At 42.8% G+C, this 23,426-nt stretch overlaps 1 protein-coding gene across 3 annotated transcripts in view; it reads right to left on the bottom strand.

Moving 5' to 3' along the window:
* Positions 1 to 15,551, bottom strand: part of ABCA1 (ATP binding cassette subfamily A member 1) — a 90,894-nt gene extending 75,343 nt beyond the window's left edge. Inside the window, exons 1-2 of one of the 3 annotated variants that reach the window (XM_051777408.1) lie at positions 15,453 to 15,551; positions 260 to 404 (exon numbers count right to left, since the gene is read on the bottom strand). In XM_051777408.1, the coding sequence (XP_051633368.1) occupies positions 260 to 325 (66 nt within the window). In that variant the 5' untranslated portion in view covers positions 326 to 404; positions 15,453 to 15,551. Of the gene's footprint in view, positions 1 to 259; positions 405 to 6,162; positions 7,018 to 15,452 lie in introns of those variants that run through there. The other 2 variants (XM_051777407.1, XM_051777409.1) reach the window with 2 other exon arrangements.
* Between the last annotated feature and the right edge of the window lie 7,875 nt (positions 15,552 to 23,426).

Below are 23,426 nucleotides of genomic sequence, written 5' to 3'. Positions count from 1 at the left end.
GTGGTTCAGTACTCCAGCACTCTCCCACACTGGAATTCAGGACAGAAGTCTTGAGCTCCTTCAAGCCCTCTGGTTTTTGTACACCCATCACTCTCTTCAGTTTGAACTGGGTCTTTCCAAAGCCAGACCAGTTGGCTCAGCCAGGGACCTTCAGAGGAAAGACAGTAAGTAAAATACAGGATGTTTCCCCACTTTGCTTGAAAAGTAAGCTAAAAGGCTACAGCTTAAGGTCTCAAAACACCCTTTGGTTAATACTTACAGTCTGTCTTCTTCTGTAGGTGAAGTTCTTCCATAGCAGCAATCCCAGCTGCGTCCAGAAAGCCATCTTCTCTAAATAAAGCCTAGAAGCTTCCTTTGTGCAGCAGCAGCAGTACACAGCACAGATGTTTGTGGCCAGGCATTAACTAAGGATAGAAAACAAAAACAGGAAAAATGCTGAAAGGGAGTCACAAGAGAAAAGGCAACAAGACAGGGAAAGACAAGAGGTTGCACTCTGTGACCTTAGAGCCCCCACATGGCACTCCCCGCTGCCTTCTTCTCCTGTGCACTCCAGCCAAATCTCATGGGTCTCAGCAGGCTTAGATCTAGACATGCTGTCTCTTACCTCAGAGCTCCAAAGCACCACTCTGCAAGACAATTTTCTTCCAAAAGCAAGAATAGCCCAGAATAAGAAAAATACTACTATTTGAAAGCTGATTTAAAGACCCCTCTGAATGAGACAGAATCATACATTTCAACCCTTTTTCTAAATGCTTCTTTCCATATTTACTTTTATAACGGTGAAAAGCCCGCTGCCAAATTAGCAAAGCCTTTGTTTTGAAGTCCAGCCAACACCACCACTTGTAGGAGAAAGTGTTTTGCATTTAACAAGCAAGGCAGAAATGCTCATTTCCTTGGAGATAATTGACTAAGAATGACCCCAGACTTGTTAATATCTGGATAAAATGAATGGAAAATTGCTGTTGAGTCAGTGTTCAGCTTTTGTGAACACCTGGCCTCCAGCACTACTGAGAATTAGGTGCATTAAGCATGTATCTTGTTAGAGTATGAGAGTATAAAGGGTTAAAAAATACATTAATCTCTTTGGTAGCTATTAATAATAGCATGGCATAGGCTTGGGTACACAGTTTCCTTCCAGGAAAACTCAATCATACGGAAAGGTGAGCTTATAACACATTAGTTAAATGTCATTAAACCTTTCTTTCCAGAATCATTTTGGCATAGTTTAATTTACTTCTGAGTTTAAGACCACTTCAAATCAAGAGTAGTTTAATTCTGACTAAGTGTTCACATGAGAATTCAGTTAATCCACATTAAATTAATTCTGATTTATGTACCTGAATATACTCTGTTGACAGACTCTGTGTTAACAAGACAACTAGCGGTTGATCCAAAAACACAGCAAGAGAATCATTCCTTCAAACACCTGTTAAACTGGGAACACACATCCTTTTGATTTTGGTGTCCCACATACCAGTACCCTAGTGCTATGATTCAGAGTTGCCTCCCTGACTGCAAACTGCTTTGAGAAGGTTCCCAAAGTTCATAAATGTACTAGGAACGTAACACTTCCTCGGGAAATGCTCTGACCAGCCCTACACTGGAGTTAAGATTATATGTTAAATGGCAATTCTGGATGGGAGCTTTGAGCTTTGATGAACAATTTGTGATCTTTAAGTCTCATCCAAAAGTAAATTCCATTATTACAATGACTTGTGGGATGAAAACTTCCCTTAATAATACAGGCCCGTGTCACAAAAATATTTCCTTAACATGACTAACAAAATAAATTAAACCCATTACACTGAGTTCTACAGATAATTACACTATAGTATCACAACAAGACAACAGTGCTTCCTAATGCCAGCACAGAGAACCAAAGAACAATAACAGATGCCTACAAAACCCTACAAATTGAACCTCATGTCAGCACGCAGGCAGCTGAGGGCACAGTCAGCATGGGCTCATTAACTTCTGCTACGTGCTGCTGTAACTCACTGACATGACCTCTACAGATGCTTCTTCACAGAGGGATGCCCAAAACTAATCTGGCAGGAGAGCCATCCTTCCCTGCACAGTGCTTGCTGCTGGCTGGAGCACCCTGACAGTAACACGTTCCAGCTGCATGCACATCTGGCTGATAGAATTCTCAGACATGCTTAGAGTGAGGCACTTGACAGCCCACAGCAGGGAAAAAGACCCTGCTCTTTGTGGGGAAATCTCAGAGGACAAACCCTGGCTGGTGATGACTGCACACATGCTCGTGGACCCAAAGCACACCTTTGCTTACAGGTTTGGAAGGGCTGCAGCACCTCCTCTGCATGTCAGTGCTACACACTTCAAGCTGCAATTAACATGTAACCTAGCAACAGAACCAAGCAGGGAATATTATCACCTCTTCTTTGTACCTCCTCCACTGTCCCATTTCTGCTTAGGATTTGGGGGATTTGGCAACACTTTTACTCACACTACTGAGAAACCTGGATTGCTACTCACATAGTACACAGGCACGCTGCAACCACTAACTTGGTGCAAAATCACTTTACAAAACCCTGGGAGAATTAATCTTTTCAAGCATTTTTCCACAAGGGTGCTGGTACTGGTTTGCTGTGCTGTCCAACATGCCACGAGACATAATCCTTTCTTCCTGCATCTGATCCTGTGGCCACTGCAAAAGTTTGGCATACAGGAGTAGAGGACAGGAAGCCACTGTACGGCCTTCTACAATCAGTGGTATTTATGTAACAGGGTTTTTTTTTAATCTTCAGAAGTGTGTTTCAGAGTACCCACTCTATATTTCAACCCCAGCCTCCCAATATTGTTAACTCTCTGCAATAAGCTGACTTCTGACTTCCAATGCTTTCCAACAACTAAAGACAAACACCAAAATCCCTGCGTATGACGTGCCACAGGAAGAGTATGAGAAGGATCCCACTGGGAGTCAAAGAGGCCTTTGGCATTCTCCTCAGTGGAACTAGGCCCTACTCCTGCACCTTAATACTCTGCACAGAGGCAAAATAAAAGTTGAAGCGGTCTGTGGGATGTTTGAGCAAATGTCAGGGCAGTCGATTTAATGCCTATCAGTGAAAATCCAAATATTTATCCCTCGCAGTCGCAGTCAGCCCACGGGATCCAGAACACGGAAATACTGCTTTATAGAGGTTGTAGCATTCCCATCACACTAGCAGACTGCAGTGAGAGAGGGCAAGTATTTGATCAATCAGCTTGTCTCAGCTGATGAGCAGAAGCCTGCACAGCCAGGAAGACTCAGCTGTGCCGCCTCTGCTTGAACTTCAGCTCTCTGGAGTTGGGCTAGACTTTACTGAGAACAAAGCAAATGTCCTGGCCTTCAAATAAGACCAGTTTGCCTGGATGAAGGTTTCATATGATGTAAAAATACTGACTTTTAAGGACTGCCCAGTTGGAGGCATACCAGCTAAGTCCCTGCATTAAACCAGGCCATGGAGCCTAACACTGGACTAACCACCAAGAGCACAACACCTGAACCTGAAGCATATCCAGTTCTTCTTCCAGCCATGCTGGATGACAGCTGCAATGACACTGTGTGCCCCAGTATCTGTTACAAACTGGGTAACACAGGTTTGTTAATGCCTAGAGCCGCCTCTGATTTTCATCCACAAAGGCTGACATATTTGGTTCACTGCTGACACAAGTTAACTAGGTCCACTGAATTACTAATCCATCAGAAAGCGCTCTGCAAACTAAGAATATCAGAGCAAAATGGGTTAGCACCCTTTCAGATGTTCATCCAGCTCACAACAGGCAAGAACTGTAAGACAGAAATGCAGAAAAAAGTGACAGACTCAACACTTCCAGCTCAGTTAGAGCTGAAGTCCATCTTGATCTCCGTTTCAGACCAGCCTGATAAGTTCAACACCGCTGGGAAATCCAACTTGCCAGTTAGCACTGCAGTGCCAAAACACAGCTTGTTTCCAGTTCATTCTTTTGTGCCTCACCTACATAAAATTTTGAGCCAACAGTAACTATCAGTGATCACTCCTGACGCTCACCCAGAACTATCTGAAGCAGAAATACTGTTTCTGTCTAAGGTAAGAAAAGCTTCAAGAAATCATCCCCACACTTTTCTGCGGTCTAAAGTACCACAGTACAACACGGACTGGCACAATTAAAGCAATGATTCCACACACTTGTCCCATGGTCTGCCTTTGCAGAAAACTCCCTGCACACGACATTTTGCCCTGCTGCAAAAAACCTGCACAGCCTCCAGACCTATTTCAACTCAGTGTGCAATTCAGAAAATTGCTCTCAAAAGAAATTTAGGCTGCAGGGCAACCTCTGAAAACAATGACAGAGAAACACAGTCTTTGGCCAACCCTTTATTTCTAGAGCAGTGCTATCCACCACTTAGAAATAAAATGGCTGTGGAAAAGTCCATTAGCTGCTACACCAAGAGTCTCCAGATCTAATCCACCTTAAATACAAAGAAATGTATTTTTACAGCTGTAGATTTAGAGAGGAAAAACCTCAAGTGGCAGAGAATCCGTTCTCCACCCCCATGCCTGGTGTCTGAACTAAGTAAACATAAAATGGCCTTCAAAAGCAGCTTTCTGCAAACAATGCAGCTGTTTGCTTTCTTGGGGGGGGGGGGGGCAAAAAACTCTTTCCCCTGGAGAAAAAATTTTTTTTTTTTTTAAAAATCATTATTTCAAGAGGGAACAAAACGATCTTAATGAACTTTGAGACTGGAACATTTCATGATTCTGGCAAGAGACTATGGACAACTTTAACTAAGTCCTTGTCAGCAGAGTTAAAAAGCTTTTATTAGTCGAAGAAGGTTCAGTGGCCTCTGTGAAATCAGTTAGCAGCCTCTGTCCTCTCAGATTTTCCACATCACAGAAACTACCACCACTGGCAACTCTCCACAGATCAAGCGGCCATGGAGAGTGCCAATCTGATGCCTACATATGATTTTTGCCTTTATGAGGGCAAAATAGGCATTATTTGCTGGACACAGCACAGGTTTGAGCTCCTAGAGCCAGTGCTTTCCTCTGCCACAAGCAGACATGACCTGGTACTTCAGGTTTTCTGCCCCAGACAAAAAGTTGTACATCTGCTTAACTCCAACAGATCTTGTCTAATGAGACCCACTTTCAAAGAAAAGAAGCAACTAAGGCACAAACATCATACTTCAGCAGAAATACAGTCCTCTTTGTGAATGCTGATAGATGTCTTATCATTCGATTTCTTTTAGGTAGTGTCAGGATGTTTTGTGAAGGAAACAGGATCATGAGCCATGTGAATTCTGCAAAGTCCAGTGATCCATATGCCATCAGTTGAGATCAGGTCCCCACGAGGGCTGTATACACCAAGACAGGATGGAATTGTCTCCCTTATGAACTGACATTCTGACTCTCATAAGACAAATCACCAAAGAAACTAGCAGCCTGGATGGGGATTAGTGTAACAGAGGTACAGATTAAGCCAAGAGTCCAGAATCAAATCCCCATCTCCCAAATCAAGGTCTAGTGTCTTGGCCACTTCTCTGCCAAACACCAGGATTTCCCTTCTTCCAGCACAGCAGCTGTAACCAAGAGAATTACTCTTACACAACTGCATCCACTTTGTAGAACTTAAAACTGTGCAAGGCCATAAAAAGCTCTCAAGGCATAAGTATTGGGAAGATGTTTTCATTGTTACTTCCTCAATTCCCAGAAAGTACTTTGCATAGATGCAACTTCAAATGAGACTAAAGGAAGAGGAAAAAACAGTATTAATCCACATTCTGTTAAGATTAGGCCAGATAAAGAACAGCTGTGGACAAATGCAAATAATTTTTTATCCTGTTGCTAATCATCTAGTTGGAGCTAATATCCATAGGAAAAAAAAAAAGGAAATGCATAAAGAACCAGAAGTAATGTCCATCGTGATCAAAACTCACACAAAGCTTGCAAAACCCAAAGGAACAAATCTGACATTCCCATCTCTAAAACTTTCGAGCAGTCAAAAAACTTAACGGCACCTACTGGGGCTCTTGGAAAGAGAGGAAACTGCCACCTAAATAATGATAGTTTCATATAAATGACAGTATTGACCTTTTAATGTTTTAAGCCGAAGAGCCTGAACTAGGTTACAAAGAGGTGCCATATAAAGCATTAGCAGCACAGAGTTCAAGCAACTCACCTGGGGCCACAAGCACACAAAAGCAGAGATTAGAATAAAACCTGCAGATCTCACACGTCCATCTCCTGTGTTAAGCACGGCTGGACTCTGTAGCAATCACAACCAATGCAGGATCAGCAGTGGAGGTGTGAGCTTTGAACCTAGAGCCTTCTGCCTGGGACACAGGATCATTATCAGTGGAGCCACACAAACACTAAAAGCAGGTCTTTCATAATCTCCTCACAGAGGACATTTCTCTCCTATTTGCCAAATGAATACAGGACACAAAGTTTCCTATTCCGTTTAAAGAGTCATTCACAGAGAAGTGCTTTCCTCTTCAAAAATCACCTAGGTCATGTCACAGAGTTTACACCAACTCCTTGTTCCTAAGAATGTGACTGGAGAGCTCCTGGGTCAGCAGGCAAGAATTAGGACAACAAACAACAGCATTTTAGTGGCAATTCTTGGCAAGATCCCCAACTAGTTTACTTCAGTTCACACACTGACTATCTGCTCTTAGGTTAGGTAGTAAGCTGGCCTTGTTCTCCAGTGCTTACCAATACTGAAGGCAACTAATATATTGCTTTCAACATGGCCATCCACATCAGCCCTCTAAATAACAGTGATTTGTATGACAGGCACAATTTTAAGGATCCATCTTTGTGATAAATTCACAACCAGTTGAACTCATTTTCCCTCCTTGAGGAGCCTGTCAAATTTCATAAAACCACGATTTAAAGAACAAAGCCAAAATATCAGGAAGCTGATGGAAGAGTCTCATGGAACACTTCCAGCAACCTGCCACCTCTGGTCCAAGACACAGAGCCTCCCACTCATCCACAGGATCCTTAAGGCAGCACGCACACAGCTATAAAACACTAAGTAAATTACTTCATTATTTAAGGGGGCTCCAACCTCACAGAAAATTGGAAGCAATCAGTGGAAAAGAAATAATTTTAGCAACAGGCCGACAATAAAATACTTATTCACAACCTGCTTGAACTGCTTTACTAAAGCAACTAGAGACAAAAAACAAGCCCTATATCGGGTTCCGCTTGCTGGATGAGGTACCACACATTGAAGTGAGCTTGGATCTCGCTCAGACAAGACTTGGACTTAACATAATGCCACGTTAGGAGCAGGAACCTGACTTCCCAACTCTTTAGGCAAAATGGCAAGTGGTTTCTAAAGGTATTTAGCCTTGGCATGAGAACTGAGAAAACTGATTTTTCACAAGTCAGTATTTTGTGTGCTGAGACCTTTTGAATGCTCCACTATGAACACATGAGCAGATGATATTTTTTTAAAGACCTCGCCTAGATTTAACACAACAAGCACTGACATTCCTGGCCCTAAACTCTTCAGAGTACTTAACCTGCCTCTCCTGTCAAAGCCAGACTCCCAAGATGTATTTCTGGGACACTGGTGGGCCTACCCTTACCAATCAGAAACAAGCCATATGGGACAATTCCCTCCAGAGTCAGCACCAGTTAAAGTACTCCATAAATACAAGCCTGACTACCTTTTCCAGAGTCCTCAGTGCCTCCTTACACATTTACACGGATACATATTTTCAAAAATGGTTGCTGTTCTATAACGTTTCCTTTTGACACAGCACGCCAAGTCATTCTGAAGAACCTGTCACAGCTCAGCTTCCCAGAATCACCAAAACAGCCGGTTCTCATTACTTCTAGCATGCTTAAAAGGCTCGTTGATGAAAACAAGCACAGCCCCAACACAGTGGAAGGTGTCTAGTTTGCATGCACCACAGCTGGACTGACCTAAAGGAATGCACATGCAAGGGGATGTGGCATGCACTTAGGCAAGAGGAATTGCTTAAGTGTCAAGTATAAGACGCAAGATGAAATCCAGTCATCTATTTTACCAAAAAAAAAAAAATAGCTTCGAATAGCTAAAAAAATTGGAAGGTTGTGAAATACGTGAAGCATTTCAACTTTAAACATTACACTGAATGTCCTCTACTTTCCCCACGGGAGGAAAAAAAAAAATAAATAAAAAGGCAAAAATCTAGTCCATTCCTTGGCAAAAACAAACACAAAATGTGATTTACTTTATCACGGCCAATGTCCAAAAATCCATAGTCCATATTAGCAGATGATTTTTTTTTTCCCTGGGCTCTCAAAGAATGGCTCTTTTCTAGTGGGCTTTAGAAATAACAGAACATCCTGCTAAAATAATAATTGCGACATCCGAGCACAATTCATGCCATTAAGCTTTGATCTCTGAGCAAGTATAGTATTGTCAGTACACACTCTGCAAAAAGCTGTGTTACACAGCCTCAGTCACTTTTTCCAGCTGTTGGCACATCCTGTTTAAGGACATTACATCTGCAACTAGGAGAAAGGGTAAAGAATTTCACATTGCAAAAGGTACTTTTCTGCTTGGCAGCAACCTCAAAGGGGAAAAGGCACAGCTTCCCCAAGAAAGCAGCTTTTCCCAAAAGAAATCCACAAGCTCGGATGGCGTTAGGACAGAAACACTTTTGACCACCACCCCTTCCACACCCCTTCCTGGTCACTGAGTCATTTACACTAATCAGCCACAGATCTGGTTTAACAAAGTGCAGTGCTGACAGGTGCTCCACCATCCTACTGCAGAGTCGCTGGAGCATCACTTCTATCTTCTACTGAGCAAAGATATCAAGTCTTGCAGCTTTCCCATCACATTCTTTAGGACTGTTTTGGAAAGGAGTGTCTTCTCCTGCATCTTGTGTTTGTAACTTGTTCCTTCATCTCGGGAGAAGAGAAGGACACAAACTGTGTCCAGTACAAGATTAAGCTGCAGTTTGAGCTGCAGTTTGAGCTGTATGCCTGTCCTGAAACATCAAAAGAAGTTGTACCTTTACTTTCCTTTCCATCTTTGCTATCTGGGAACATCATGCCAAAAAACAGTGCATGTATTCAGTAACAGAGCAGAAAACAACATGGCCTATAATGTCATAAACATCCCAGTGGTACCCTTGAGATTCATAAGCATAAAGAATAAGCTGTCTGTTAAGCTGGATATCTACACAGTTGCACTGATATCTGTGCCCCAGCTTTAAGTAACAGTAAATGAAACAAAAATAACCCTGCACGATGCAGAAAAACAGCAGCCAAGAAAAAGCCTCTAGCACAATGCAAGGAAATGACACTGACAAAAGAAAGCAATAAACTGGCAAAGTCAGTATTTAGCAGCCACTGTCAGCTTGAGCAGAGTTGAGTCTACAAAGCCTACAACAGATAGGGCCACAACAGGACCTCGGCTCCCACATGGCTACCATCCAACAGTGCTGATACAGAAGCTGGTAATTCATTGAAGTGATAAAGAGATGTCCAAGTACTTTCAAAAGCAGTGAGTGTCAGCTATGACAAGGAACGAATTTCTGATCAATCTCGGCAACCCATGCAGACTTTAATAACCACTTATCTCTAAAGTTATTCATAGAAGAATATGAAAATAGCGGGCACATGATAAGGCAGCCTGAATACCTGCTGTGTCAGGTGTGGCACAGCGCAGTTAGCTGGGCACACTGCCAGGACGTGTGTGCCAATCTTCCCGTTTTGCCTGATCCACGGAGCAAACAGCTGTTCCACACACTTTCTACTCTCCAGCTCCAGCCGTACAGCCCATACCCCGCTGCTGGAGCCTCAGTCCCTAGGGCCAGCATGGCACTTAGCAGGCACACAGAGCAGGCTGGTGCACGCCTAATTTAACATCACACACACACATATCCAGGAAAGAAGGATGACAGAATTTGTTCGTGTCCTAAGGTACGTTTCAAGACGCAGAAAGATTCAGGACAGAGTTCCATCAGTTTTCTCCCAAAGGTTCAACAGACCACTCACAGAGGTGTTCGACTAAATTTCAGCCAAATGGCTTGGAACAGAAAACACTTCAGGCAAGTGCAGAAGTAGCATGAAATGCTAAAGGGAAAAGAAATAACCTTGCAGGAGAGCTAGGTGAGCAAAAAGAAGCTTTGCAAGTTTTTAAATGGATACAGGATTCAAAACATATTTTTTATGTTGAGTTTAAATATCCTTAACTGTGCTGGGAAAGTTCCACTGGAACCAAAGCACGCTCTGTCAGACAACCTAGTTTTGCAATTGTGTCTGGGTTTATATATAAACACAACTGGGAGGATACATATAGTGATGTGGAATATTAAGACTATGTCACAAGAACAGGGAGACTTGGTAACCAGGAGAATGAAAAAAGTACTGGGAAAAATAACATCTGAAAAAGCCTGAAAACAGAGGGTGTACAGGTGATGGTATCAGTCTGCTAGAAGAAGGAAGCAAGTCCAGATCTCTCCAAAGACAGTAGGAAAAACTCCTTTTGCTTACTTTACAATGAATATTTAAATACAAGTTTGAGAGAGCTGGGAAACAACACAGTAAGAATTGCTACTCTGATTTAATAAGGTAAAGAATAATTAAATATCTAAAATACTTTAAAACAAATAAATTAGATTAAAAGCACCTTTGGAAGAACAAAAATACAATTGAGGGATCAATTTAGTTTATTAAATAGGAACACTGCATTCAGGGGAGGAGTAGGTTTTGAATTTTGACTCCTGTACTGAACCAGAATGAAATGCCCATGCATCTGCACTCAGAAAAAGTCAGTGCTGCTTTATTGTTTGGATGAGGAGAATTTAGATTTTTTTTTCATCCATCCAAATTTGGTCCATACTCTGCTTCTACTGTCAGTCATAGCCAAATTCTTGTTATGGGAGCATAATTAAGATAAGGGGAAGAGAAAAAAACCCCACCAATAGATCCCCAAAATATCAATATATTCCTCATAAATACAACTCTCAGCCAAAAAGAACACTTATGGTAACTTGCTTGTTTCATTTTAAGGCACAAAAAAAATCCACCTGTAAATAAGCAGTCATAACTCTGAAAACCTTGGACTTAAACCCAGGTTGCTGACATTAGCAACACGGCCCATAGTCTTTAAGAAGTATTACCTGCTGCTGGTGAGAAAAAACAAAACAAACATGCTTTCACTTCTACCATAGAGAGTATAAACTTTGGTCATGCCATTATTATAATAATGCTGAAAGCAGATAAGAGGAAATGCATCAAGTCATTAAAAGATGGGTACAGGTCTGAGATCCAGGTTCTCCTGGTCCCCAGCCCTGCTCTTGTCACCTACACCACCAAAACTGCTGCTCTGAGACCTTCCACGTGGCTTAATTTTGAATTTTACTAAGCTAACAACAAACTACTGCGCTAATAAATATCTGTTGCACGGTTTGCTTGCTTGCTCCCAGGAACAACCATTCCACTTGGAATTGGGCTAGGAAAACTGCAAAGTGTTTCAGAGAGTCAAGCAAGCAGAGTGGTAACAGGTCTTGGCCACCTCTATCCTCGTCCACACAGCCCTGGCTAAATTTGCTACAAAGGAAACCAGATCCCCAGAATTATCTCTGAACTGTGCGGTCAAAGGCTTGGACTTTGTTCTTTCACAGAGAATAACCTTGCTATCTAGCCCAAACCAGAACAGTCTTGTAAAGGCTCTTTTGCTCTCCTTTTTCCTGTCTAACTCCAATTGTTCTCTAACAAAGTCAGCATAAGACAAACCAATCTCACTGAATAAGACAGAGCTCTGCTAGGCAACACTCCTCCAGAAAATAACAGAAGAGGAAAAAGGTCAGCTTGTATGTGAATATTTATGCCATTCAAACCAGCAGGCATCTTTATTATCTATGATTAAGCTTTTTTGCTAATAACCCAATGAATAAAGACCTGAATGCTCCCATTTTTCCTACCATGTTAGCCTGCTGTGTCAGGAAGGCTGCATCCTACAGTTTTCCATCCTACTCTGTCTTGCTCTCAGTCTGAGTCGAGCTCACATGCTTTTCCTCCCAACTACAAATGCTAAAAAAGACAGGACTAGCTTTGCTGCCACCAATTTTAAAAAAGAAAACAGTGTATGCCAGGTAGTCCATTCAGTAGTTTTAGTCATGGTAGTTCTTCTGAGTGGATCTGTATGATTTTTGTACAATCAACAGAAGCAAAACATGCCGCTTCAGAATGTGAAACTTCTTTTTTCGTGGTGATCATCTTTTGAACACTACAAGCAGAGCCTGACCACAGTATATTTTTGTCTATACTCATAATACAAGTAACTGCAGACGTGCATGCTCATCAATTACACAAAACACTTTCAACTATTCATAATTAAAATCCTCAGCTGGCATAAATATGAGATAATCACAGAGAGATTTAATTTCTAACACATCAGACATGGAGAAAGTGGGCAAAGTCCCTAGCAGCCTCAGATGATCAAGAAAAATATATTTTATGTATGAAATGTATTTTACTAAACATTAGGTTCTTACTCTAGCCCCTCTCACAGGAATCATCAGGAATAACCAGCCTAATCAAAACATGCTGGTGTTTAGTCAGCCATGGCCTCTGGACTCATTCCAAGATTTGGTATGTTGCCCAGCCTAGAAGATCTATATAAACATCATGGGTGCTTGTTTCAAGGTTTCTTAAACAAAGTGGTAGTCTGGTTCCCTTTCTGCTCCCCTTCTGTCATCATCTTTGTGCAGGCACCAGTGCTCACAAAGCCAAGAGAAGATGTTGAGCACAGGATGCTGGGGAAAAAAAAAAAAATAAAAAAAATCACCAAACAAAAAGAAGAGTTTGTTCTCAATTACTCACCCTGGGCTGGTGAACTCCAGTGCCAGCACAAAGGATGAAATAGACGGGGAGAGAAAAAAAGAACAAGTAGACCAGGGAAAATAAAGCAGGTCCAGTACTAGTTCACTGGTAACCTTCAATTACTCTGGATTAAAGTTCTGAAGACACCACACCCTAAGAAATATTGTGCCTGCATGGTGCAATGCACATAACAAACACTAGCAGAGCTGATCATATTTAGCCACATATGGATGAGTTAGTACCAATCCTCCTCCTGCTCTGTCTTTGTGGGTCTGATTCTGCCAGGTGAACTCGTTGGTGAGATACCAGGCTGGCAGAGGTGAAGGCAAGGGAGGACTTGCTTTCTGAAATGTATTACACTTGATTAACAGGTGAGAATGCTCCAACCCAGATCCTGCACAGAAGACCTGCTGTCACTTTCCCAAAGCCACTAAGGCTTATTCCTGAATCACAGAAGCCTGGTCTACCCACACACAGCCAGGGAGAAGTTCAGCCTAAGGAATGCCAGAAAAAAGGCCACTCCAGGAACAAAGGCCAAAATAAGTTCACTGACCCTTTTTTAAGCTCGTGGTGTTCCATCTTCTGTAGTTCAGCATTTGGCCAGGAGCTACTCTTTATATACACCATGATGGTACATGCCGAATTTGGTGCCAGATCAAGCCTCTGATCACACCACTGAATGAGACTTGGGTTTGAAAAATATTTAGCAGTACAAAAAAGGTTTGCCAGCCGTTGCCTGTGGCAAACTGATTTATAAATGTGCCTCAATGAAGAGACCACTAAGAAACATTCGATGTACCTGCTTGCACTGCTAAGCAGCTCTATTCAGAAGAAATTTTGAACAAACATCCAGAAGACTACCATGACTCCTGGAAATGCCAGAACCTTATATATAGCTGCACCCAAGGTGTTTATTTCACCTATCACACAGCTACATGTCCTTCTGCAGCAACTTGTCAGGGGACAGTTATTGTGAATAGTTTGGGCTAGCTGTTGAATTATCCCATTCTAACCCCAAATTACAGCAAGCTGTCATCTCTTGCAGTCCAGAGGCCAGTTGGTAACACCTTAGAACACCTAAAGTGAGCATAAAAAAAAAAAAACAAACAAAAAACAATCAGACTTTATTATTTAATGCTAAGTATTCTCAACTTCACAGTTTCAACTTAAATTCTATCATGCAACACTTGTGTTTCATGTGACCCACACTTTTTTTGTTAAGAGCTGACTTTAATTTTTACCATAATCAGCCCTACCAAGCTATGATTACATGGGAAACAAGGTGCTCCATGTCATGAGTGAAGGCACCAAACTCCTTACTTGTCCAGACCATACCAGATACAGACTCTATCACACAACTCTTACATAAACTGAACTTTAAATTGGCAGCATGAACTGTGAAGACCCACCAACCCTATTTTTATCTATTACATCAGTAAGACACCGCAGAGTCCCAGGTACTACCCATTTAGCTTAATGGCCAGCTGGGGCATCACACACTGATTTGTGTTACGGGAAAGTCTGAGCATACACTGTCATTCCCACTTGTTAGGGAGGCAAGCTGTGCCACAAGGGCGAAGAACAAAAAGCATTTGCACAGAATGTTTACTACCATGACCCCCTTTCAAAACTGAGCAAGACTGCTCAATTACAATACCCTTTCGACAGCAGGCTTGACCATCTGTTGCCAATGGAACATCCCCAAGACACTGCTGTTTTCTGCAGTACAAGCACCAACTCATTTCCAAAAGCACCTCCAAAATACATTTTAATGTGTTAATCCATATCCTTCAAATATGTTATTTGTACAGCCTTTAAAATATCCAAGGTCAACAGCTGGGGGAGATGGGGCACCCCTGGTTAAAAACAAGCAAAAATGACGTTTAATATGAACTTTGAATTTAGAATCAGAGTATCTTTCCAGGCACGTTTTAAGCATCTGGGCTGCCGTGCAGCTCCAGTCTTTTGTAACAACAGCCTGATAATAGATTGCAGTGTAGCAGTCCAGACTTCACAACAGTCTGGCACGCAGCAGCATGATTTGTTGCATGCAACTGAGCCTCCTGCCCATCGTAAAAGCGGCCAGATAGATATTTTTTTTATTATTTTTACACGCCCCCTCATCCCACGGCCGTCCCCTTATCCCACCCCCGCGACTTTATAGGATTCACGTAGGGGTGAAGGGGATGAAAACCCTCCCGTTATCTTCTAGAGCCCACCGGGGCAGGGAGAGGTGGCAGTAAGGTGAGCGAGTGCTGCCAAGTCAGAGTCGCCTGGCTCAGGATAAGAAAAAAGCACGCACAACTCGCACACATGCACTATCAGCCCCTTTCCGATCCGCCGCTACGCCGAAAAACCATCCTCCGAGCCGCGCTCCCGACACGCTGGGCACAGCGAGTGCCACCACGTCGGAAGACAAAAAAAAACAAACCCTCAAAACAATATACCTCCTCCCCCCCCCAACCAAAACAATAAAAAAACCCACCCCAACCATCCTACTCGTTGTTTTTTTTTTTTTCCTCTCGCTTTGTGCCGCTGGCTCCGGGCGGAGCGGGGACAAGAGGGAAGCCTCCCCGTCAGCCGCCCGCGACGCGTTTCCCCCCCGTCCCGCAAGGCTCCCCCACCTCCTACCTCCCCGGCCGGCAGCCGCCGTCGGTCCCGAGGGAGCCGCCGCCGCCTCCTCCTCCTCGCACCCCTCCGGCCCCGACCGCGCTCCGGCCCCGCTGCCGCTGCCAGGCACCCCCGCCCCGCAGTGCCTCTTATAGGGCGGCCGCTCTCCCCTCCTCGGAGCGCCGCCCGCCCCTTCCCTGCTCGGGGCCGCCCAGGAGCCGTGCTTTTCCCCACCCTCTGAGGTCTTCTTTCCTTTTCGCCTTTTCTGTCTGCTCTTCCCCTTCTTCTTTGTCCTTCTTTCCCCCCCTCTCCTGTCCCCCTCCCCACCCCCCCCCCCCACGCCTTTTTTCTTTTTTTTTTTTTTTTTATTTTATTTTCCCTGCTCTGCGGCTGCTGTTGGAGGGGGCGGGGACGCGGCGATTTGCATGTGGGCGTGCACCGTGCAGCCAAAAACAAACTTCGTGGCTGGGTATGTCCGCTCCGTCCTCGCACGGCGAGCCAGGGGTCCGTGGTGTAGCTGCACTCGCTGCTTTGAGTGAAACTCCGCCGTCCCAGGTGCGTGAGAAGCATCCCAGCCCTTCGCATCTGGCTCCTGCACGCACCCCTCGGCCGACTCTTCCTGAGAACCGTAAAAAGGAAGAGCAGGAACCCGGTCGCGGAGTTACCAGCGAGGTCACTGTACTCCAGCCGCCCACGGCGCCAGGCCCGCACTGCTCCCCGCACCCTCGGGGCTGAGTCGGCACAAGCTGAGCACAGGTACAACCTCCGCTGTACAGCTACAGAGCACACTGAGTGCACCAAGTGTGTTGGCCTGAAAGGAGTCAGTCAGTAATGAACACATTCAACAGGACCAGATGTGCTGTCCTCCCTGTCACTTACGGCAATGGAAAGGCAAGGAAATGTAAAAGCCAACACTTGGATAGGTACCCAGAAATAATGCTGGATTTAGTTGTGCCAGTTCCTGGAGAAACTGACAACTAATCACAACTTTAATAAAAACAAATCTTAATTTATTTTTAACAGTTCACAGTGACCAACCTGACTTTCTCCAGATACAAAATCCATAAATAATAATGTGTTTTATCTACTGGAAAAATGGCCTGTGTCTGATGGCTGAAGGTGTCCTCCCAAATGGGGCCCTCCCCTAGAAACATCACCCTTCCAAATTTTTTGCTTGTTACATGGCAGGAACACTGTAAAATCATGCAGTGCAGCCTGTGAAAGTGTAGCAGTGCATTTTCAGTGCATAAAATGCTCTGTGACTGAAAAGAAATAATGCACGAAAGACAGGCAACTCTAAATTATGGTTCACTCTACAGACATAATGCACTGCCATTGCTCTTCTGCAGTGAAGGGGTTGATGTTATCGTTCATATTGTTAATGCTTTGCCTTATTATGAGCCATCTTGATGATACATGGTTACTGAGGGAACCGTATCTTCGAGTTTCCTGGCTTTTATTTCCATGCTCAGACTGCCACCACGGTATTCTTTGAGTGGCACAGAAATACAAACACCTGAAAGCAGAGAGTTCAGACTGATTGTAATCTGAAATAATGCACTGGAGTATCACAGACAGCAATAAATATTCAAATTAATAATGCAGACCCTTCTACACTGAAAAAAGCCGGCTCATCCATTTTGTCAGTGATCCCAGCTTCTTCCCTTAGTCCCTGTGTGTCAGCATCTCACAGATGGGCTCAGGGCTGAACAAATGAAAAGGCTCCTGATCCTGATCATGGTCTCCCCAGTGTAGCTGCTACATAACAACACTGACTGCAGCCGATTGCCTCTTTTGTACCTTCACTTGGCTGTAAAGCTGAAATAAAAATTAGGTCTTTAATGTATAAATGCAGCTGTGTGTTCTTCACCATATACTAGAGTTTTCCGTCTTTACACATTTCCAAACATTTACTGGATTGCAGTTTTAAATTCTAAAATAAAGAATTTCAGCATGGTTACTCAGGGAGAAAGAGCACATTTAATTTACAATAAGCAGAGTGTTATGGCTCGGTTCACACAAAAGGGAGTTCGAAAGAGAGCAGTTTATACTGGATGGGATTTTAAAAAGAATTGGTGATTTAATTTCAGTGGAAACAGAGCTAGGTTAACGCAGAAGAGCTGAAAATTGCCCTGCCGCTGGTGTCTATTTAAACCTAGGTTCCTCTAAGAAAAGTGTGACTTTTTGCAATATCATCAAAAGGCTGGGTTTTTTAAATTCTGGAAGTTGGTGCCAGCTGTTAAAGCATTTGAACAACATTTTCCAATAAGACAGCTAACATACAGCTGGTCATGAGAAGCAAATGGAGCATTTGATTTAATTTATTCCGTTAAAATACCTGTAGGATGGTGGGAAATCCTCACAGAGGAGTTCATGGCCTCCTCCCTTGCAGTTCCCAGAAGTAAAAGCCTGCCAGTCACACACAGTGCGCAGTTCCCATGGCATGCACTTTCAGATAAGGCCTGATCCCTTCTTCTTTTCCGAAGGCTAGTCTTCCTCTTCAACCCATTCCTTCGCTACAATGGCCTTTTGCAAGTATGAACAAGCAGCCCACACTAAGGTCCAAGGCTGGGTGGAAGGGAAGAGCTACAGAGCTGCAAATGGACTGTTAGCTGCACAGATACTGAGGGGTCAGAGGACACGTAAATTGCTGTTCATGGAAAAGACATCATGTAGTGGAATGAAGGGGTGGAACTGAAAATAGGAAAACACGCTGTGTTCTCACAGGAGGAAGTGAGGAGGAAGTTGTTTCTTTGTACTTGTAACTTCTACAAAGGCAAAACACAGCATTGTTAACCCTGCAAGATTGATGGTTCTTAGTGTGGAGACACAAGAAGACCATGGGCTTAGACAAGCACATCAAGAAACACCTTAGTATAAACCAAAGATATCTATGGCAGGTCTCAGCAATAAAGAAAGCCACAGTTTAATACACATTTTGCAGCCAGTTGTTGAGGTATTTCCTCTGGAAATCCAAGCTCTTTTTAGCTCTAGATGACCTAGTTTGGATCAAGTTCAGAAAGCAGGAAAGGGCAGATTAGCAATCCTTCCATTCAGAAAATTACTTTTCAAAGAGTTTTTCTCACCTCTTTTCTATTGCTTATCATTCTTGTAAAACCATAGCTTCAAGACCCTTCACTGTTTTATCTTGGGACACACATTAAAGGTTAATCTGTATTTCGAGCATCTGTTCTGTCTTGGTTTACTTTCCATTGACTTGAAATATCTGAGTCAGAGGATGGTGACAGCTTTCATAAGTCTTCCAGGAAGGAGCCTCCTAGTTTTTAATAAGAAATAATTGCATTGTTACTATTTTTTAGAAACCCAAGCTCTCATTGAACATCCTAGCTTCAATTTATATTACTTTAAATGGGAGTGTTAGTCACTCTAGCCTTGTTTACAGCCCAGTGAGAACAAGTGACTACATCACACTGCTTACTCCAACCTGCCACCCTCACTTTTCTTCCCATCCTTCTATTTACAGACAAAAATAGGTAACAGAGTTGCTGTTGCTGAGTTATTACACCTGGAAACAAACAAAAGGTTTGAATACATCCTCCACTGTGCCCTGCAGTGGGGAAGCTTTGAAGTGTTTATCTGTGCCATGTGAAGAAGTGGATCTGGGAAGTTACTGCTCTCCAATCAAAGAACATTGCAAGCCTGTCCCAGTGTCTGCTGGGGACAGAAGTGTTTGTGCTCATCATCTCCATCTTTCAAGATAAACACAGACTTCAGACTGGCTGCAGTCATTAATAAGATACTTCTAAGTCCTTTAAATAAAGGATAAATATATTGTAGCTCAGACGCAAGCAAGCCACGATTTAAGCAGTTCTGAGTAGCACTTCTTAATCTTATCTTGTGTTTAAGAAGAGTGATTTTAAAGCCATCTCTCATGAGGGTTAGTTGCCAAATGATGGATGTTGTTTTAAGAAGAGAGACCATGGTTACAAGCTAATTGTAATTTCTCGTAACTTCTTGTAGTTTCTTGTAATTTCTCACAAACACTTAACATTAAATATAATTAAAATTGCATTTGCAGTTATCTATATAAACCGGGGTGCTGTGAAGCTCACTGTTAACAAAATTACTATTTTTTGGATGTAAAATATACATGCAGCCAAATACGTAGGTGGTAAAAATTCCTTTACTTTGCCTGAAATAAGCTGATTTTCCCAACCATGGATCTAACCTATAGTTTTAAGGGCCAAGAAAATTGCAGTTAAAATACTGGAAGTTTATATAAGATAGCAATTTTAATTTTATATGAATTTTTTTCCTTTCTCAGATTCCCCAGAGGTATTCTTTATAACGACCTGCAGCATGAATGTATTTTTAACATTTCAACCTTCCTCTGTGCAATTGTCTATCTCCTAAAAATTAGCCTAAAACAGGACTTCAGCAGAAATATTTTGGTGTGCATTACATATGCATTGCCAGACAACTTTTACAGGGATAGACTGGCCTGCATGAGCCAAGGTTTCTGTGCAAGCCATGGGACTGGATGGGTAGATATGCAGAATATTGAAATTCAATGTGAACAAAGGCCATGCTTCAAAAATTCTGCACTTCATCTCCCTTGATAAATGCATATCCTAGTAACACCCCCCCCCCCCGTGCATGGGATAGGGAAGCAAAACTTCATCACAATACAGAAATGAAGCTTAGGACACACAGAACCTCATCAAATGCAAAGAAAGCCAAATAAAAGGATGCAATTTGCTTTTGTCTAACCTCATTTCAGGTACTGATGGACAAACCTTCATGGACCAACCAGGATGTAAGCTTCTCCAAATTCAGCCCTTGAGATGTAATTTGAAATCATAGACTCACAGAATATGCTGAGTTGGAAGGGACCCATCAGGATCATCGACTCCAACTCCTGTCCCTGTGCAGGACACCCCAAGAACCACACCATGTGCCTGAGAGTGTTGTCAAGATTTGCTATTTAGAACAAAGAAAACATTTGGAATCCTCTCTTTAAGATGCATCCATAAAAAAAACTTCACAGAGTAGAAAATTTAATGATGTAGGTTGCCTAATTTGAAAAGAAACAGCACTGAGTTAGGAGTAATTTTTGTTCCTTGGATGGATTTACAAATATGTTTTTTAAACAATGAGCTATGGTTTTTCAAAATGTACATAATGTTCACCTCCTGGTGGAACTAGACAATTGGTAATTAAAAGCACACGCTTCCAATTTGCAACTTCAGTCATTCCCTAGGCATCATTACTTGATGCAACATTGACTATTATTAATCTATTTAACTTCAATTAGACTGATCTTACGTCAATTTGAATAATATATGATACTGTGAATTAGAAATAGCTATTATACATATTTCTACCTTCTTAATGTTTATTAGAGCTTCCAACTGCTGGCTTTGCAAAGTTTTTAAATGCAATCTTAATTAGATGAGGATATATGAAAAAATATACAAATGGGATTTATCAAGCTCCAGAAATACAAACAGCACATTTTTACACAGCTTGAAAATGACAGACACTGCCAGTCGCAGGATCTTTAAAAGATAACAAAATCCATGACTGGGATGCAAACTCACTTCTTCCCCCCATTTTTGCTAACGGTAATAACTGAATAACTCGCAGTATGTATACTCTGATTCAGTTGTTATTTCTGAACCCTTCTGCTACCAATTAAGCTTATTTTCACAAGAAATTCTATCAACAACTTTGGCACAACATGGTTAATTACCAAAATTTCCTTGTGGTCAGCCCAATACCACAACCACATCAGTTGCAGTACTCTAGTTTCTTAAACTTTTTTTTTTTTAAATAAAGATCAAAAATTGCCTGTTTAAGGTCCTTATTCAGTCAGTCCTCAGGAAACTCAATGCGACTTTTGCCTGAGTAAGGACTTCTACAATGGGCTTGTTACTACAAAAGCTTCAGCCTTTTACAAAGACAGCATATATTTGAGTAGCTCCATTAAGTCAGTGGAGATGTGCACCTGGGACTTAGACTGCATATGCTGGCTGTAGATTTAAATGTAAATACAGCCAGTCCCTGATTAACAAAACTTCTTTAACCCACAGTTTTAGAAGTGCAGACAACAACATTTAGTGCAAATCTTAGTGGCAAGGGGATAAGTTTTAGGAAGTGATGATTTTCCTTCACTAGATAATGACACTGCAGAAGGGAAGGAAATGCACCATCAAGTGTTCAAAACCAGCCCGTGAACCAGAAGGAAAAAGAGGACGGAACTACTCTACAAGTTTATTGCCTGCTTCAGGGTCAGCATGACCAGAGGCCATGGAGGAAAGTATGCTGTCCCTCACCTCCCCTCTCAAAGGTTAGACTCAGAGCAAGCCATCCTCAGGCCCTGAAAGGTTTCATTTACTCAGCCTCACTGCAATACGCAGTCAGTGGAGAGCTGTGGCCTTCATACAAGCAAAGCTGTGCTTTTAGGCTCTCCAGCAGCTTCCCCCAGATCACACTGTATCCATGAAACCTCCAGCATGGGGCTTGAAGACTGCCTCAGTCCTTCCTTCTCCTGACAGCATCTCACACAATTGTAGAGTGGGTCAGCTTGGGAGACTACTGGAGGTCATCTAGTCCAACCTCCCTTGCTCAAGCAGGGTGTCCTAGAGCATGTCATTCAGGACTGTGTTCAGATGACTTCTGAAAACCTCCAGAGAAGGACTCTGCAACCTCTCTGTGAAACCTGTGCCCACTTTTATGAGAAGGGAGGATATAGGCTCTTGTCCAGCTAAGCTACAGTGCCCTCAAAGAAAGAGTCACACTTTTTGTTGTGGTTGTCGGAACCACTTCCTTCTCTTTTCCCATCCTGGCCTCTACTGAGCTCATGGATACTCTGCATTAGTGAGCTTTTCTACATCCATGCTGTCATACAAGGACTTGCTTTACAGGAGGCAAGAAACACCTCTTTTACAATTCCTTTTCCAGGAGTGGCCTTTTCCAGAGACAGGATTGAGACCAAGTTTTGCTTTTGTTCTCTTTATGTAGCTGGAGAAGCACCTTAAGAAAGTGAATATTAGAGATGTCTCTTCAAATCCTTAGTTTCCCCAAACATCAAGACAAATTCATACTGCAGAATGAAGGATGCCTATTCAAAACCAAATCTTTCCAGAGCTGCTTAGCCAGCCAAATTTCCACACTTAGAGACACTGCAGTCTCCTTTGTAAAGCCTAACTTGTTTTCCTCTCACTTGGTTTCTGAGTTTGGGGTTTTCTTTGCACTGTCCTTCTACATAAAAAATTAGTCAGCTTTTGAGTTCTGCCAGCTGTTACATTTTGCCCTGTTGAACTATCTTCACTTTCTAATATTTCCAGCGCTTTTATCAAGGCAGCAAGTTTGACCTCTACATTCTTTAGCTGCTTGCAGGCATCCGGGGCTGGATCTAGGCTGTAGCCAGCTTGCTCTGCAGACACCATCCCCTTCTTGGCTTCAGGGTGGACCAGTTCCTGCTTCTGCTCATTTTGTGTTAATCTGAAGAACAGGTATCTTTCTGTGTCTGTATCTATCTGTCTGTTAATTATTGCCCCAGCACCTGCAGCTAAAGGACAAAGTTGAGTTTAACCTTCCCTGATGCACCTTCATCCCTTCCCATCCATTGCTGTGTTATCTCATTAGGTAGTTGGAGACACTAATCCTGTTGCTGCCTTTAACCATCCTCCAGTGTTGTTGCCAGAGTCTGTGCAGCCACTGGTCAAGATATCAGCAATCTCTCTGGGGATTCACAATCTACCTTTGCACTTCCACAGAGGCTTCAGTACTTAAGCTATGCCCATATAATTTTTGGCCAGTTTCCCTCTTTATCCCCACATGACATGCCCAAGTGTGAAATACCGTCTCTTGCTTGTTCAGCATCAAAGCTCACTGACTTCAGTATCCAGATCCTTCCTCTCCTTTGGAAGAGGTTCTTTCTGTTTCCTTCCAGCTTAGAAGACCTTCTTCTGACTTGGGTGCTTCCACTTCAGCGTATTCCCACCTTGCCCCGGTTTGGAGAAGGACAAT

This window comes from Manacus candei, unplaced genomic scaffold (genome assembly GCF_025592945.1).
Source record: "Manacus candei isolate 608988 ecotype Guabito, Panama unplaced genomic scaffold, ASM2559294v1 h1tg000010l, whole genome shotgun sequence".
Classification (NCBI taxonomy): Eukaryota; Metazoa; Chordata; class Aves; order Passeriformes; family Pipridae; genus Manacus; species Manacus candei.
The sequence above is the reverse complement of the archived record's forward strand: the minus strand, read 5'-3'. Positions and strand labels throughout refer to the sequence as shown.